Raw genomic sequence first — 18,880 nt, 5'->3', positions numbered from 1 at the left:
TCTCAGTAAAATAATTATGCTAGGCTCCTGTCAGAAAGCATAGCAGAGTATCGTTAATAGTGTCAGAAGCTGGCTCTCTCCCATGGGGTGGGTCTTAAATTGGGATAATCATTGGTTGGCCATTCCTTCAGTTTCTACTCCATCTTTCTACTTGCATATCTAGCAAGCAGACCAAATTTTGGGTTTGAAGGTTTATGGGTGAATTGTTGTCCCCTCCCTCCACTGAAAGTTCTGCTTGGCTACAAGAGGTGGTCACTTCAGTCTCCATATTGCCAGCTGCTAGGAAATCTCGGGTAGAGTCACCCCCATACACTTCAAGGAACCTCTCCCATCCCAGGTCTTAGGCACATACCAAAGATGCCCACCTCTCCATTTCTGTTCTCTTTCCTAGCCATATCTCCACTCCTTGCTATCTCCACACCTGATCTTCACTCTTGATCCCCACTCCATCCCATCTCCCACTCAGTTCTCTGCCTCCTTGCACCTCCTATATCTATTTTATATCCTCTTCTGTGTAAAATTCAAGCATCCTCCCTTGGGACTTCCCTATTACTTAGCTTTGTTGGTTCTGTGGATTCTAACATGGTTATACCTGGGCTTTATGGCTCATAAACATTTATAAGTATGTATCATGCATGTCTTACTGGGTCTGGGTTACCTCTCTTGGGATGATATTTTCTACTTCCATCCATTTGCCTCCAAATTTCATGATGTCAGTGTTTTTAATAGCTGAGTAGTAATCCATTGAGTAAATGTACCACATTTTCTTTATCCATTCTTTGGTTTGGGACATCAATGTTGTTAACACCTTCTGACTATTACAAATAAAGCTGCTATGAACATAGTTGAGCGAGTGTCTTTGGGTATGGTGGAACATCGTTTATATAAGACCCCAGGGCATTTGCACTCTTACTAGCAATGAACAAGCTCCCCTTGCTGCATGTGTTGTCACTTGAGATTTTATCTTCACCATTCTGACAGGTGAAGATGGAATCCAAGAGTTGTTTTGATTTGCATTTTCCTGATGACTAAGGATGTTGAGTATTTCTATAAGTGTTTCTCTACCATTAAGCCATTCCACTGTTGAGAATTCTCTGTTTAGTTCTGTACCCCATTTTTAATTGTTATTTTGTTTCTTGGGTTTGAATTTCTTCAATTTCTTGTAATTTGAGATATTAGCCTTCTTTCAGATGTAGGGTTGGTAAAGATTATTTTCTCTATTCTATAGGCTGCTGTTTTGTCCGACTCAGTGTATCTTTTGTTTTACAGAACCTCTTAAGTTTCATGAGGTCCTAATTATAAATTGGTGACCTTAGTGCCTGAGCTATTCGTATTCTGTTCAAGAAGTTGTCTGTGTCAATATGTTAAAGGTTGTTTCCCACTTTCTCTTTGATTAGATAAAGTGTATCCCTATGTTGAGGCCTTTGACCTATTTGGATTTGAGTTTTGTGCAGGGTGATAAATATGGATCTATTTGCATTTTTCTACATGCAGACATCAAGTTAGATCAGCACCATTTCATGTGGATTTTTTCTTTCAGCTTGTTTATATTGTGGATTACATGAATAGATTTTCCTATATTGATCCATCCCAGCATCCCTGGGATAAAGCCTACTATTGTCTTAGATAATGTTTTTGATGTGTTCTTGGAAATGTTCTGCAAATATTTTATTGAGTTTTTTTGCATCAATGACTATAACAGAAATTACTCTGAAATTACCTTCCTTTGCTGAGTTTTTATGTGGTTTAGGTATCACGGTGACTATGGCCTCGTAGAATGAGTTTAACAATGTTCCTTCTGTTTCCATGTTTGTGGAATAATTTGAGTAGTATTTATATTAGCTCTTCTTTGAAAGTCTGGTAGAATTTTGTTCTAAAACCATGGGGCCCTGGGCTTCTTTTTGGATGGGAGACTTTTAAGACTGCTTTTCTTTCCTTAGGGGTACGAGGACTATTCAAAAATTTTACCTGATGTTTAACTTTTCGTGTTATCTATCAAGAAAGTCATCCCATTTTTGCTTAGACTTTCCAATTTTGTGGAAATTGAGTTTTGAATTTAGACCTAATGATTCTTTGGATTTCCTCAGTATCTATTGTTATGTCCCCAATTCATTTCGGTTTTTATTAATTTCGGTACATACTCTTTGCCTTTTACTTAGTTTTGCTAAGGGTTTGTCCATTATGTTGATTTTCTCAAAGAATCAGTCTTGATTTCATTAATTCTGTCTATTGTTACATTTTTTTCTCATTTTTTATTTCAACCCTGACTTTGATTATTTCCTGCCATCTCCTCTTCTTGGGTGTTGGCTTCTTATTGTTTTAGAGTTTTTGGATGTGCTTTTAAGTTGCTTTAAGTTTGAGATCTCTCCAATTTTTTTTTATGACGGCACTTAATAGTATAAACTTTCATCTTCATTTTCATTAAATATTAGAAAGTCTTTTAATTCCTTTCTTCATTGCTTCCCTGACCCAGTCATCACTGAGTAGAGAGTTGTTCAGTTTCCATGAATTTGTAGGTTTTCTGTTAATTCTGTTGTTTAAATCCAGCTTTAATCCATGGTGGTCTGAGAAGATACAAGGCATTATTTCTATTTTCTTTTATGTGATGAGGTTTGCTCTCTGACTGAGTATATGATCAGTTTTAGAGAATGTTGCATGAAGTGCTGAGAAAGTATGTTTTTTTTTTTGTTTGGGTGAAATGTTCTGTTGATATCTGTTAGGATCATTTGATTCATAACCTGATATTTTTATTATTTTTCCATTTAGTTTTTGTCTCAATGACCTGTTTATTAGAGAGAGGGTGGAGTTCTGACTTCTCCCAGTATTAATATGTGGGATAGTTGTGTAATTTAAACTTTAGTAATGTTTTCTTTACAAATGTGAGTGCCCTTTCCTTTGGGTCATAAATGTTAATAGTTGAGATGTCATCTTGGTAGAATTTTTTCTTTGACAAGTTTAAAGTGTTTTTCCCATCTCTTTTGTTTACTTTTGGTTGAAAGTCTATTTTATTAGATATTAGAATGACTACTCCAGCTTGCTTTTGGGTTGGTTTTCTTAGAAACCCATTTACCAGTCGTTTACTCTGAGGTGATGTTTTGTTGCTGAGGTGTGTTTGTTATATGCAGCATAATGATGGATCCTGTTTTCAAATTTATATTGTTAGCCTGTGACACTTTTTTTTAAGTTTTTTTTAATTGGGTATTTATTTCATTTACATTTCCAATGCTATCCCAAAAGTCCCCCATATGCTCCCCCACTCACTCCCCCACCCACCCACTTCCACTTCTTGGCCCTGGCGGTCCCTTGTACTGAGGCATATAAAGTTTGCACGACCAATGGGCCTCTCTTACCAATGATGGCCGACTAGGCCATCTTCTGATACATATGCAGCTAGAGACACGAGCTCTGGGGAGTACTGGTTAATTCATATTGTTGTTCCACCTATAGGGTTGCAGATCCCCCCAGCTCCTTGGGTACTTTCAGCCTGTGACTTTTTATTGAAGAAGTGAGTCCATTAATGATGAAATATATGAACAACTAATGATTGTTGATCCTTTTTACTTTGCTATTTGATTAGTAGTCTCTCTCTCTCTCTCTCTCTCTCTCTCTCTCTGTGTGTGTGTGTGTGTGTGTGTGTGTGTGTGTGTGTGTGTGTGTGTGTGTGTGTTGGACTTTTCTTTCTACTATATTTTGTAGGACAGGGTTCATGGATAGATGTCGTCTAAATTTGGTGTTGTCATGGACTATCTTGTTTCTCTATCTATGGTGAATGAGCGTTTTTCAGAGTATAATCATCTGGGAAGACATTGATGGTTTCTTAGAGTTTGCAAGACATCTACCCAAGTGCTTTTGGCTTTTAAAATCGCTGTTGAGACATCAAGTATAATTCTGATAGATTTGTTTTTTATATATTACTTGGCCTTGCAGTTTTTAATATTCTTTCTTTGTTCTATAGTTTTAGTGCTTTGATTATTATGTGGTATGAAGATTTTCTCTTCTTACCTAATATGTTTGGTATTCTGTAAGCTTCTTGTATGTTTATAGTCATCTTTTTCTTTCAGTTGGGGGAATTTTCTTCTATGATTTTGTTGAAAATATTTTCTTGGCCTTCTTGCTAGTAATTTTCTCCTACCCCTATTATTTCATAGTTTTCCAGATTTCTTGGATGTTTTTATGTCAGGGACCTTTTAGATTTAACATTTTCTTTGACCAATGTATCAATTTATTCAATTGTATATTCTACACCTGAGATTCTCTCTTTCATCTCTTATATCCTGTTGCTGATACTTGTTTCTGAACTTTTTGTTCTCATCCCTAGTTTTCCATCTCAAGAATTCCCCCAGTTAATGTTTTCTTTATTGCTTCTATTTCCTTTTTCAGGTCTTGAACAGTTTTATTTATTTCCTTCAACTGTTTATTGCCCTCTTCTGTACTTCTTCAAGAGATTTCTTCTTTTGTCTTTAAATGTCTTTATCATCTTCATCTTCTCATGCTTCTGTTGTGTTAGGACATCTGTGGCTTGCTGTAGTAGGATAGCTGAGCTATGACTGTACCATATTGCCCTGGCTCTTGTTGATTGTGTTTTTTTAAGCTGGTCTTTAACCGTCTGGTTGTCCCTGGTGTTTGCTGGATGTTTCTGATGTTGGCAGGACTCCTCGCGTTGGTGGGCAGAGCCATTGGCCTGACAGTGGTGTTCAAGGAACAGCCTATTTTTCACCTCTGCTGACTGTGACTCAGGTGGAACTGAATGTTCCTGGGACCCAGAGACTTTTTGTGAAAGCAGGCAAAACGTTGACCCTGATGGTGGAAGTCAGGGAACAGTAGCTGCTTACTGTTTGTCTGTTCACAGTTGGATCCAGCAGGCAGGAGATTGGTGGGAGAGGGATCTAACCTGGAAGTTTCTTGGGTCCTCACAGGGCCTTGGGCCAGTTGATCTAGGACAGCAAGCAGTTCATCTTTCAGTCAACCAGTTTTATTAGGATAACCCATTTTACTTGCAAGTAATTAACATTTGATCTCCCTAAGAGTGTCGTCCTTATCTTTTCTTCTTTCTAATATATATGCTAAAATAATTGATATAATATGTAAGGCATCTGCAACAGTCTTGTGTATATTAAAACTAGGAACAAGCATAGATCTATCCTCAGAAAATTGGTTGAGCAAATTATGATAGCGCCTGATAAATAAAAAATCTTAATAGTATTTTAACTTCTAATTAATAAGATGATAATAAGAATTATATTATCCTATTTACTGGATAAATATGCTCAAGATATTAGTATTACATTTAAAAACAAGATACAGAATAGTCCCATGTTTCAGTGAAATTTAGTTATTCTACCACTTTTCCTTAATCTTTGGCTTAAGAATATAAGTGCTATAGAAAATTTTGATATGCTTGGGATTTCTTCAATAGCTTGGAAAATTTTAATTTTTTTGCACGTCAATAACTTTCCCTCCCTAGATGCCATTTTTTTCTTATAGATTTCTATAAAACTGCCATCATTCCTCATGTTAATCAAGGATCCTATGCTAGAATGTTTTTGTGGCTTTGACAGAATACCTGAGAAAATAGGAAAGATTAAATTTGGCTTATTATTTCAGAAGGCACAGTTCATAGCCAGCTGACTCCATGGCTGTGTGGTTATGTTGGTGGGGCAAAATCTCAGGGCAGCAGGGACACAGTGGGACAGAGCTGCCCAACTCATGGGAGCTGTTGAGGAGAGAGGAGTCTGAGATGAGCATCTTCAGTGACCTACCTCCTCCAACCAGGTCCTAAATCTTAGTAGCCCTTGCAGTGTGGACTCTCAATAGATCAACTCAAAGAAACTAAAACTCTTATGACCCAACCACTTCTCAATAAAGGTACCAACTGTAGACCAAGTCTTTAGTAGTGAACATTTTGGAAAGGCTTCATACCCGAAGTACAACAGATGGCATGTTTTAAAATATCTATATTTAACATTGTATAAAAGCATTGTGTTTATCATTATTTGTAAATACATTATGTGCTTCATTGTTTAATTCTGCTCGTAATTTTTAGGTTGCCAATTCTCATGTTGGACTTAATTGCAAACTTTTAATTACATTATTCAGTTAAAGTGTTGATGCTTTTTATTTTTATTAGTGTAGTTGTAGATGTAAGTGTATTTTTCCACTTTGTTGAGTTTTATAAATGTTACTTTTTTACATATTAACATCCTAGTGTCTTTATAGTATTCAGGGATACCATGTATCAGACAGTGTCTAATCAATAGAATCTAATAGATATAGAACAGGGAATCACATTTGTTTAATATACAAGAAGAATACCTGTGTGATAGCAGCTGTGCAGAGCAAGGGCACACTTTTGGAGGTGGAGAAGGAGGAGGCAGGGGTGGGGGAAGAGAAGAAATGCATAAGTCTTTTGAAACCCCAAAGCGAGCCTCCTGTGACAACCTTCCTCTAAGGAGAACATACCTTGTAATCCTTCCCACCAACTGGGGCTAAAGTATTCAAACATATAAGTCTATAAAGATGGCTCTCCTTCAAACCACCATACCCACAGTAGGTCTTCTGCAAGAGAAACCGTCCTCTTAACCACCAGCCATTTTTCCAGTCTGATACATGTTAAACCTTTTAACCAAATGAGATTAAGACATAAAATTTAAACTTCCTTGTTCGTATCATAATCAAATTCCTGACAGCTTGAAATTGTAAAGAAAACCTCTAATTGAGGAAGGTCATTAAAAAGACAAAGTTCATAATAAAAATGACTGCACTGCCAGCCTAGTATTTTTCGACTAGATGTCCCGTGATTCTGCAGTGGTGTTTAGAGACCAGGATACTAGATGTGCGTACCTTTAAATATTGAGCTTTTTCCTCACTTTTATTTTAGCACATTGTACATTTATTTTTTATTTTTTTACAATTGCAGGCATACACAATGCACTGTGAATAAATTCATTCCCATTACCCTCTCTTCTACTCCTACAGACATCCAGCATTTTTTTGCCAACTCATACACCTTCATGTTTTAATTTTTTATGTGATTCTTTTGCCTATAATCAGAACTATAGTATGTTCATAATGGCATTGGACGTGCCATATCCAAGAAACAGCATTGAAAGGCATTCCTTTGCTTCTCCAGCTCTTGGGATAGCCACGTTCTTGTTTAAGTGGCGTTCCCTGGGAATGACACAGAAGTACCCTTTACAGCTGACAACCGTCACGTATTCTTATTGTTTTACCCACTTATAAGTATTTGCATTAACTACTCCTCACTGCAAAAACAAAATTCTGACCAAGGCTGAAAGTAACACTAGTTTAAGGCTAGAAACTTAAATATTTAGAAGACAGTTTAGCTGGCACTTAGTTTCTTAATAATGAATTTATTATATATTTATAACATAAATTTGAATTAAGAGATATAAATGGTTCCAATGCAACTGTTTTACAGATCATGATTTTTGAACATACTTCAAACACAGAGGTTAGCAACTTGGAGGACCTTTCAGATTCCAGGTATAATTAGTTCTGTAGCTATTTAGAGGCGGTCAGAAATAGCCAGAGCTTAAGATTGAAGGGCAGGGTGGTGAGGACTCTATGTTACAATATATAGTCACCAAGCTTTTTATCCTCTGTAATCTCATAGCTTATGAGTTCAAAGAGAATAAGGTTTGCTTGTTGACATTTTTTATTACGTGTTTTCCTCAATTACATTTCCAATGCTATCCCCAAAGTCCCCCATATCCTCCCTCCCACTACCCTATCCACCCATTCCCATTTTGTTGGCCCTGGCGTTCCCCTGTCCTGGGGACATATAAAGTTTGCCTGTCCAATGGGCCTCTCTTTCCAGTGATAGCCGACTAGGACATCTTTTGATACAGATGCAGCTAGAGCTCAGGGGTACTGGTTAGTTCATAATATTGTTCCACCTATAGGGTTGTAGATCCCTTTAGCTCCTTGGGTACTTTCTCTAGCTCCTCCATTGGGGGCCCTGTGATCCTTCCAATAGCTGACTGTGAGCATCCACTTGTGTGTTTGCTAGGCCCCGGCATAGTCTCACAAGAGACAGCTATATCTGGGTCCTTTCAGCAAAATCTTGCTAGTGTATGCAATGGTGTCAGCGTTTTGAAGCTGATTATGGGATGGATCCCTGGATATGGCAGTCTCTAGATGGTCCATCCTTTCTTCACAGCTCCAAACTTTGTCTCTGTAACTCCTTCCATGGGTGTTTTGTTCCCAATTCTAAGAAGGGGCACAGTGTCCACACTTTGGTCTTCATTCTTCTTGAGTTTCATGCGTTTAGCAATTTGTATCTTGTATCTTGGGTATCCTAGGTTTTGGGCTAATATCCACTTAGCAGTGGGTACATATTGTGTGAGTTCCTTTGTGATTGTGTTACCTCCCTCAGGATGATGCCCTCCATGTCCATCCATTTGCCTAGGAATTTCATAAATTCATTCTTTTTAATAGCTGAGTAGTACTCCATTTAGTACTACTAGGTACATATTTATACTTGGCATTACTTTGCATGAATTAAGGGATAAACATTTGCTTTTGTATCTTTTTTTATTTTTCTTATTTTCCATGGTTTTACATTATCTGCATAACCATCATTACTAGGCAACAAATTATCTCATACATACCCATGTTTTACACAACCGCTCTATAATAGTATGCATACAGTGTGCTCAACTCTTTGCCGTTATATATAATGCTAGAGAAGATTTGATACTTGAAATTATTTGGTTGTATAAATGTGGGATGAGAAAACAGCAGAATGTATCTCAGCTCCAGATAGAAATTCTGCTATACTTTATTTAATAGCCAATGCATAATTAATGCTAGTTATTTCAGTTGGCATATGAACTATCCTGTGCTTTCACAGTCAGGAAGCCCTGTGGTCTTTGTACAGGTGCTTTGTAGATATTTTATTCATTTGAAGGTTTACATTGAAGTCTGAATGCTCCTAAGTAATTTATCCATGCTAGTACAGAAGGGCGATGCATTTTGAGTCAAGCAAAGTGACAGTAAGTGTGATAGTGCCTTCTTTTGTCACTTAATACTGAAAACGTACTAGGGAGGTAATAATTGATATTAATTGCCAAAAGTGTTGAAACATGACATTAAATAGGAAATAGGAAAATGCATTGGTGAACTTTGAACACAGTTATTACCTTCTTGGCCCTTCCTCTGCATTTTGAAGTGGATATAGACTTTGGAATTTAATCCATTCATCATTCTGGAATCACAAGTGTTTTGTTACTGTACATATGTTCTTACCTTTCTTTTTATATCTTTTATATTGTACGTTATGTTTATGACTGTTTTGCATACACACACACATCTGAGCACCATGCGAGTTCAGAGGGCAGAACAAGGCATCAGATCACCTGGAGTTGTAGATAGTTGTGAGCTGCAGTGAGGGTGCTGGGAATCGAACCTGGGTCCTTTGGAAAAGCAACCAGTGCTGGTAGCTGTAATCCATCTGTCTAGTCCCTTGTTTTTATTTTCTCATAGGAAAATTTATCAAGATGGTGTCAACATATGTACTGAGATGTTAGAGTCACATACAAGAAAATTCTACCACACTATATAATTTTATTTTTGTTTTACTTAGTGTGAGGGGAGGAGGCTGTATGCCATGGCATGAATGTTAAGGTCAGAGGACAACTTTCAGGAATTGGTTCTCTCCTCAAAGCATAATGTGAGTTCTAGGATTTAACTCAGGTTCTCAGGCTTGTTTGGCAGCTTTTGACAGGTTGAGCCATGTTACTGACCTTAAAACATCACCTTTTTAATGTAATTAAAACCTCGAGGCCGGGCAGTGGTGGCACATTCCTTTAATCCCAGCACTTGGGAGGCAGAGGCAGGTGAATTTCTGAGTTCGAGGCCAGCCTGGTCTACAAAGTGAGTTCCATGACAGCCAGGGCTACACAGAGAAACCCTGTCTCGAAACACTAAAAAACCAAAACCAAAACCAAACAAACAAAAAAACCCCTTGAGGCTTCTGGTCCCTTATCTGGACTCCTTGTATTCATCCTTCTCAGCTCCTCCCAGCCTGAACGCACATTAATTTTGCCTTCCTCAGTTCACAGAATGCCCTTCCTATTTCCTGTCCTTGACTCAGTAGTTACTTATGTAGAATGTTCCTTTACAGTACCTATAGGAACCTGTAATATAATGACTTACTGTCTTCCAGACCCTACTTTAATCCCCATACTGGTTTGTGGTATAGATCACTCACACCAGGTTCTGGGATCTCCATTAATAACTCCTTTGTGCATATTGTGACACTTTTTGTGTTGAAATGAATCATTATTTATACTGAAAAGTATTCACTGGGCATCTTATCTGATTCCCCTAAGAGTCTTCCCCTCATCACCATTCCTATCTTAGCATTATTTTTCTAGTTACAATGTTTGAAATATAATCATGGCATTGAACTTATATGCTCAACGTGTATGTGTGTGTGTGTAGACAATATGGTGGATACATTTTTTCTTTTTTTAATTATTTTTTTACTTACACTTCACTGTCCCTTCCCACCCACCCCCCAGGCCTTTCCCTACCATCCTTCCCTTTGCCCTCTGAGTGGGTGAGGGCCCCTTGGCTTTTCCCCCACCCTGGCACTTCAAGTCTCTGCAAGGCTAGGCACGTCTTCTCCCACTAAGGCCAGACAACAGCCCAGCTAGAAGAATATATCCCACGTATAGGCAACAGCTTTTGGGATAGCCCCTGCTCCAGTTGTTCAGGTCCCACATGAAGGCCAAGCTGCACATCTGCTGCACATGAGCAATGAGGCCTAGGTCCAGCCCGTTTATGCTCTTTGGTTGGTAGTTCAGACTCTGAGAGCCCCAAGGGTCTAGATTAGTTAACTCTGTTGGTCTTCCTGTGTCATCCCTATCCCTTTTGGAGGCTACAATCCTTCCTCCCATTCTTCCATAAGAGTCCCCACGCTCCATCCACTGTTTGGCTGTGGATTGTCTGTGTCTGTCTGAGTCAGCTGCTAGGTGGAGCCTCTCAGAGGACAACATGGTCCTGCCAGCAAGCATAATAGAGTATCATCAATAGTGTTAGGGATTGGTGCTTGCCCATGGGATGGGTCTCAAGTTGAGCCAGTTATTGTTTGGCCATTCCCTCAGTCTCTACTCTATCCCCTTTGCCTGCATTACTTGTAGACAGGAATAATTTTGGGTTGAAAGTTTTGTAGGTGGGGTGGTGTCTCTATCATCCCACTGGGGTTCCTACCTGGCTACAGGAGGTGGCCTCTTCAGGTGTGGATACATTGTTGATAAGCAAGCATCATGTAGTAATACTAAAACTAACTCTATGAACTGATGCACATCTACATTTGTGGCATCATCATTATCATCATGCTGTACACAGCTTACTGTTGATTAAAACATTATGCATCATGCAATTTTGTGTATGCACATATGCTTATATATTTCTCTTCTATATATCATGTATTTAACATTATATACCTGCAATATATAGTGTGCATATCTGTCGTGTATCATATATAATATCACTGATATTTGCATGATTTATATATGTACACATAAATTTGTATGCATCCCATTTAGTGATTTATTTGTATGCATCTAAAAAAAAAACGGGGGATACTTTTATACCTGTTAAAGATAACCTACCAAAAGTAGAGAGCTATAGGGCACTATAAAGTTAGCTGGCAGCCCCTCAACTTGTCTGTCTTGCAGTGATAGTGGCATGGATGTGGGACAGATGCAGCTAGGAGAACTGGCCCCTGGTCATGAGAGGGAAAGCTGTCCTTGTCACTTATCTACTTCAGAAATTGGGAGAATGGGCCTTGCACCTCTCCTAGACAGCAAAGATGAGTTGATTCTGATGGTGTGAGTGTGGGTAAGGTAGCCCTGAGGGCACAAGAGCAGGAAAACTGGCTCTGCCCCTTACTCGCTGCAACACTGGATGAGGTGTGCAGAGCTGGAGAGCTTGCGCCAATGGTGTGGGTGCGGGAAAGCTGGCAGTCTAACCAGCTCCGAACCTCCCAGGCCAGGATCTACTTCAAATGCTATCTCATCACTGAAGTGCTAAAGCTTGAGAAGGGGACAGTTCTACAGATCCAATGCTGTAGGATCTCCATAACTCGGGGCAACAACAGGATTTCCAAGAGGAGTCCCAGTGAGAAGCTAGTATTGATATAACAGAAGACTGTCCCTTGAGCCAGACCAATGACTCATTGCAAACAATAAACATTTGCAAGTACAGAAGGGTGGGAAAAGGGGTCTCCTGGGGGCCATACTATGACATACTAAAGTTTCTAAAACAAGCTTTTCTTTTTCTCTTGATGGGGGAGGTAGCAACGGGGAGATGAATGGAACTGGGATACATAATGTCATAATCACAAAAAAAAAAACAGTAAATACTTAGGCAGAGACAGACAGACAGACAGACAGACAGACAGACAGACAGACAGACTAAGAAAAGCTTCAAGATGAATTTTAGCTTGGCATATCTATATCTTTCAAGTAAGATGTATGGTATCTTTGGCAATTACTTCTTGTCTGTCTAGTTCTCTTAAGCAACAAAGAGAAAAAGCAATAAGTTGTATTATTCTGGGAACTTCTGGGCTTCCCTGACTATCAGTTTATATGGAGGTGCCCCATGCCTGATACAAGGAGCAGCTTTACCCAGCTATGAAGGTTCTAGTTACAGTTTTAACTTACATACTTTAATGGGCGTCCACAGGAGTAGGTTTCAGTGTGGTTTTCTATAGCTTCTTCTCTTTGCTTTACCTTCTCTCATCGCTCCCTCCTCTCCTCTGTCCCACCGCCCTATTCTTGCTCAACTCTCAACTCCTATCATGCCTTTCTCCATTCTCAAATTGCCTGTGTTCCAAACTCAACTTCCTTAAGACACTCACCTCCCAGTGGTTTTCTGGTTTGGTTTCTGCAGGTTCTCCACATAAAACACGGAAATCTAAAGAAGTTTTACCAACTGAGTTTGTTCAGAAGATGGGTCAACCTTATGGAAGAATATGAGTTGCCTTTAAGACTATTAGAAGTTTCTGATCCCAGTTGTAGTAAAATGTGTTCAAGGGAGGCCTTGAAATTTTAACTGTCTGATAAAGAAAAATGATAACATTATGTTATAGGAATCTTTTCCAAACTTTCCAACCAGATTGTCAGCCAAATTCAAGACTTTATCTTCTACACAGTATACTTAGAATCCCTCTTCTTTTATTTTGGCTCTCACATTATTTTATTCTTTAATTTAATTTTTTTAATTTATTTTTTGCCTTTGCTCCACCACAGACCAACTTAATTCAGTGAAATGGAAAAAAAAATACAAAGAAAAGAAAGAACTTGAGGTCTCTTTCCTAGAAGTGTGTAATAGAAATTAGACCACTTTTCTACCTAATTGAACCTTTCTTTCTGGTCTCTGACCTGACTTTAGTTTCAAGAGAACAGGTTTTATAGAGATGCTGATTTCTTCAGTCACTGTGATAACCTTTACTTTTGGACATGTTTTGCAATATTTTCAGTGATATGGTAGAAGACAGACACACTACTTTATTCAGTTTTTAACATACTTGTTTTTGAGAGTTAACAAACTTTCTCAAGAAGATTTTATAAAATATATTCAGCTCCGCGAAAGTGATAAATTGGTTGTTTTTTAACATAAACAAGAAAATTGGCATTGTTTAGTGTTTTATTTTTAACCTGACTCTGTATTTTGCTAACCCATTTAATTTTTCTCCCTTTCTTGGCATTTTCTTCAATGGTGTTTTGTTCATGCTATGCCAAGTCTCAGTACCTGCGCTCTCTCAGAATTTCAAGAAATTTTGATCAGATTTTTTTTAATGCCAGATGTGTGCCAGTTGAGTTTGTCAGTAAGCTCAAATGAATTGGTGTATGATAAAGACAAGATGCTATTAATTAAAAGATGAGCCAAGAAAACACGTTATTTTGTTATGATGATTTGAAAAGCCAGATGTCAAAAGACTTATTTTCATCCCTAAGAGAATGAATTGGGAAATTAATGACAGATTGTTCAAAATTTTTATGAAGAATAATTCCTTCTTTTTGAAAGAGTCTATAAAAAGTCACATAAAGAAACAGGCTTAGATAATTGTCCTTCCTTTAGAACATATAAAGAAGGCAGTGTTTACTGAAGACTTCCAAAGGGAGGAAGGGTAGAGTTGCACAGCACTGTGAGAAGAGCTTTCTGCAGTGCCATCTCTTACCTAGACATCCGTAGCAGTTTCCCATTCATAAAAATTCTATTGCATTGTTTCTGTTAATGAATTATTTCACTCAATACATCAGTAATGTCTTTTCTAACCTGAATTCATATAGCGTTCCATATTTTGTAGATCAGTATGCTAATTTTTGAGCAGCTGAATAACTATGACAAGCTATAAAGCTTACTGTTATTTTCCTTCTTGGTGGTGCCATCTGTCAGAAACAAAAGCAAAGATCTCATCCAGTAATGAAAGATTCTCCATTGCTTAATGCACCTTTTATAGAGGCATGTTATTCTGGACCAGTTGGTTACTGTTCCATATTAAAGAAAACCTTTCTTGCTTCATTGCAGATGGGGGACCCAAGGAGATTTCAACACTACCCACCCTCGGCCTGTCGTCAAAGTGAAGCTCTTCACAGAAAGCACGGGGGTCCTGGCCCTGGAAGACAAGGAACTGGGCAGGGTGAGTGGTACCTTACAATGAGTTTCCAGGATATCAAGGCATTAGCATGAACCAGGAGAAGATAAACCAGTATTTCCCAGGTGAAACATGTGCTCATAAAGTTTAGTCAGCAAGATGGCTCCAGGGAAGAAAGTGACTGAAGCCAAACCCCATGACCTGAGCTCAGTCCCTCTAATCCACGTGGTGGATCTCCACATGAAGCATGGCTAGTCACTGAACCCTACAGGCATGACATTGCATGCACTTGCTCCATATGCACACATACACATACACACAAAATAACTTAATCAATTGGACAAGGTATCAACAGCTATAATCTACTAAGCATGAGTATAAATTAGAAAATATTGTCCTAGGCTTTCAATGCATAAGAAGTACACATGAGCTCAAAGTCACCAGCTCCAGCCTCTCCTCTGGCTGCTGAATGTCATTCACACCAGCCCACTTGTCCATCCTGGTGAAATGTCAGCCTCCTTTAATGTTTCTGCTTAAGGGTTGTCAGGCCATTTCTATTGCACAAGGCCACCTGCTGTTCCTATCTGCTACAATTAACCAAATTCAAATACCTCCAAAGGGCATGTCTCCCCTCCCTCCTCTGTTTTCCTATTGAAGTGGGCTTTCTAACACACCTTGAATCACTGAGGCAGTATATCTTTCTACACTCACTGCCTTGAATCTAGAACATATATTTATAATCCCTGTGTATTCCAGATGTCATTAAAGGGCTGAGTCCTCTAGCATCATCACAGCTCATTGTGGAAGGTGATGAGCTGTGTTACTTGTGAAGTGAGTGTCTTCTAAGGAGTGGAGCTGGCTTGTGCTATATGAAGGCATAGTACCCAGATCTGAAAGCAGCTGTCACAGATATTTTCAAGAGAGTAAATATTTAGAACTCTTACTTATTTTTTGGAATTTATGGATAGATTTTGCAAGAATAGATATGGAAGAACATTTGCAGCATTCTGTGTTTTGAGGATTTGAGGATTCTGTGTTTCTCTCTCAGAATCCTTTTTTTTTTATTCACTTCAATTCCTCTTCCAGCTCTCTTACACTATTAGAGTTTTTGCATACACGAGTTCCAGATTACTACCTCTCTGACCTTAGTGCATGCATTGGACAGAATCGTATATCCGTGCATTTATCCCTGTACCATAATGCAACAGAAGAGCCACAGAGAACACGGCTGAGTTTTATAAATCAGAGTCATTCACACAAACTATAATTATAATAATGAGACTTATCTCCTCATTGTAACTAATTTAATTTTGTATGTAATTCTTTGCACATTTTACCTCATTTTAACTGACCCAACAATATATTTAATCAAATTTTAAGTTAAACATGTAAGGGATATATTTTGTTCTATAATCTGAGAGAGCACTTGCACACACTTCCAAAACAAGATAGTTTTTCCATGAGTTTCTCAACTTTATTATTATATTATTTTAAGCAAAATACTTAGTGTTGGGTGCTGATCTATTCATTTTGTGATATTTAATGTCATCTCTGTCCCCTACTCAATGAATGCCAAAACCTAGGAAGTCAGAAATGTCTCAAGATTGTGAGATGCTCCCCAGAAGCCCATATAGTCATCTATCCATGTTGGAAACCACTAGTCTATAGTAATGGCCTGCATAGGTTTGAAGGTGGTATATTATTTGTGTCAGTGGCTTTCAAAGTTATTTTCTTTCCTTGGAGCTTCAGATTTGCATGATGTAACTGCATGCAAGCAGAACACAAAGTTCACACCACCATGAGGTAGTATTCCATACAGGCATTGTCAATCACTGGCCTAGAGGTCCCTCTTGTTTCTCTTTCCCTCATTCCAATATTCCACGTATTCTCAAGTTCTGCCAGCTTCCTCTAGGAGTTTCCCCGATTCTTGATGTCACCATTAACATGATCCAATGTGTCACATATACTTCCCTAAGAATCTGCTTCTACTTTTTAATTTGCCACCATAGTCGCTTTACTTCAGCCTTTATATTCCAGACTATGATCTATTAAAACATCAGAAGCATTTCTTCATTCTATCCTTTAAATCATTCAGTCTCTCCACTTACTGAAGTAAAAATCTAACTCTCCATCTTAGTATAGAGAGTAGCATCGGCAGCACCTTGATATTAGTGTAAAATGCTGGTTATCCTGTCCCATTGTAGACTTGCTGAATCAGACCGTGGGACGTGAGGGCTACAGGGCATTTTAATTCCCATCTTGTTGATGTGGACACGTACTGAATTTAAAGACATCCTTCTCAGAGAACTCACCACTGCTTCAAGGTCCTCCTTCTGTGTATGATAACCTTTCTACTGCTCCTTCCTTCTTGCCTGCCTTCCTGCCTGCCTACCTGCCTCCCGGCCTCCCTGTCTCCTTTTTTCCTTTCCTTTCCTTTCCTTTCCTTTCCTTTCCTTTTTTCCTTTCCTTTCCTTTTTTCCTTTCCTTTTTCCCTTTCCCTTTTTCCCTTTCCCTTTTTCCCTTTCCCTTTTTCCCTTTCCCTTTTTCCCTTTCCCTTTTTCCCTTTCCCTTTTTCCCTTTCCCTTTTTCCCTTTCCCTTTTTCCCTTTCCCTTTTTCCCTTTCCCTTTTTCCCTTTCCCTTTTTCCCTTTCCCTTTTTCCCTTTCCCTTTTTCCCTTTCCCTTTTTCCCTTTCCCTTTTTCCCTTTCCCTTTTTCCCTTTCCCTTTTTCCCTTTCCCTTTTTCCCTTTCCCTTTTTCCCTTTTTTCCCTTTTTTCCCTTTTTTCCCTTTTTTCCCTTTTTTCCCTTTTCCCTTTTCCCTTTTCCCTTTTCCCTTTTCCCTTTTCCCTTTTCCCTTTTCCCTTTTTTCCCTTTTCCCTTTTTTCCCTTTTCCCTTTTTTCCCTTTTCCCTTTTCCCTTTTTTTTCCCTTTCCCTTTCCCTTTCCCTTTCCCTTTCCCTTCCCTTCCCTTCCCTTCCCGAGTTCACATAACACATGCAAATAGCGGGTAACACTTGCTCTACTGGAGGACAATGATAATATCATCTATATACCTATCCAGTTTTCTAGACAACTTAGTTCAAAGACAAAGACCTTATTTAATGTGAAATATATTGTCTAAAATACCAAGAATAAACCCAAGAAAACCTTGTTTTTATACATAAAAAATTCATTTATAATTGTGTGCAATATTTGGACTTCAGAAACAAGCAACAACGATGCAAAATGGGTTTATACCACAAGATACCACTGGACATCTGCTAAATACAGAAAAGGTGACCATAGTAAATGCTAGTAACTCTCCAAGACAGAAACACATTTGTTAATGGAGGTAATGGAAAATTGAGAATCAACCTTTGCAAGACTTGATGGTCTCTTATATATTAAATGTAAATATATCATATGAATTCCATATTGGACTTGTAGGCATATACACAAGGCTTATGCATTTTATATTTTAGAAAATGAGGTCCTAAATTAATAATCTAGGAATGCTATAAAGTCATGACTTTCAGTGTACATAGATACATTCCTTCACTGGAACCTGACTGCATGCAATAGTGGCTTTCGGGATCACTAAAGAGAACAGCAATCCTGGCGGGTCTAGAGAAGAGGAATTCGCATCCATGCCTCTGCTATCCATGAACTGGAAAAGTTAAAGAACAGATCTTAGTATCCTTATTTGTTTTGTCTTGGGGTCTGCCTTAGTAGGTTCATGGATGAGTACTATGTTCAAAAGTAACTGAATGGTTAAAGCCACTGAAGACGATGTATAGTCTCTTTTCCTGCAGATTATTGACAATAAGCCTGTCGTTGTTCTTCCCTGAGAAGCTCGCTTAAGGACCTTTGGGATCCTTTCAGCAGATGGAGGAGTGTGCCTGCGCTCCATTAACACCTTGTTAAACAGGCTTAGGATCTGTTAGTCTCCACACCCTTTACCCCTTGTCTGTAAACTTATTGAAGAGAAATAGGAAAGTATCTCTTCTTGTTCTAGAGCGCTCTTGTTTTATTGAATTGACTAGGTAGTATTACAACTTGTTCTGCAAACATAATTCCATTTAGTCCTCTATGGAGGGTAGTGGAAACATTATCTTTTTAAATAAGAAAGGTAATAATCCAGATTTAAAATGTACACATTCAGACAGACATAAAGATATGCAGTGTGAAAGTACAAAGGACACTATGGAGAGGAGGAATGTCTTTAAAAAGAAGAGGGTGGGGTGGGTAGAGCAAGGGTCATGAACAGGGACAGAG

General features: G+C 38.5%; 1 protein-coding gene across 20 annotated transcripts in view; it reads left to right on the top strand.

Annotated features, from left to right (window-relative positions):
- Positions 1–18,880, top strand: part of Cadps2 (Ca2+-dependent activator protein for secretion 2) — a 578,403-nt gene that overhangs the window by 298,450 nt on the left and 261,073 nt on the right. For all 20 annotated transcript variants that reach the window (XM_030255458.1, XM_006505111.2, XM_030255457.1 and 17 more), the window contains exon 7: positions 14,563–14,674. In XM_030255458.1, the coding sequence (XP_030111318.1) occupies positions 14,563–14,674 (112 nt within the window). The remainder of the gene's footprint in view (positions 1–14,562; positions 14,675–18,880) is intronic.

This window comes from Mus musculus, chromosome 6, assembly GCF_000001635.26.
Source record: "Mus musculus strain C57BL/6J chromosome 6, GRCm38.p6 C57BL/6J".
Taxonomy (NCBI): domain Eukaryota; kingdom Metazoa; phylum Chordata; class Mammalia; order Rodentia; family Muridae; genus Mus; species Mus musculus.
The sequence above is the reverse complement of the archived record's forward strand: the minus strand, read 5'-3'. Positions and strand labels throughout refer to the sequence as shown.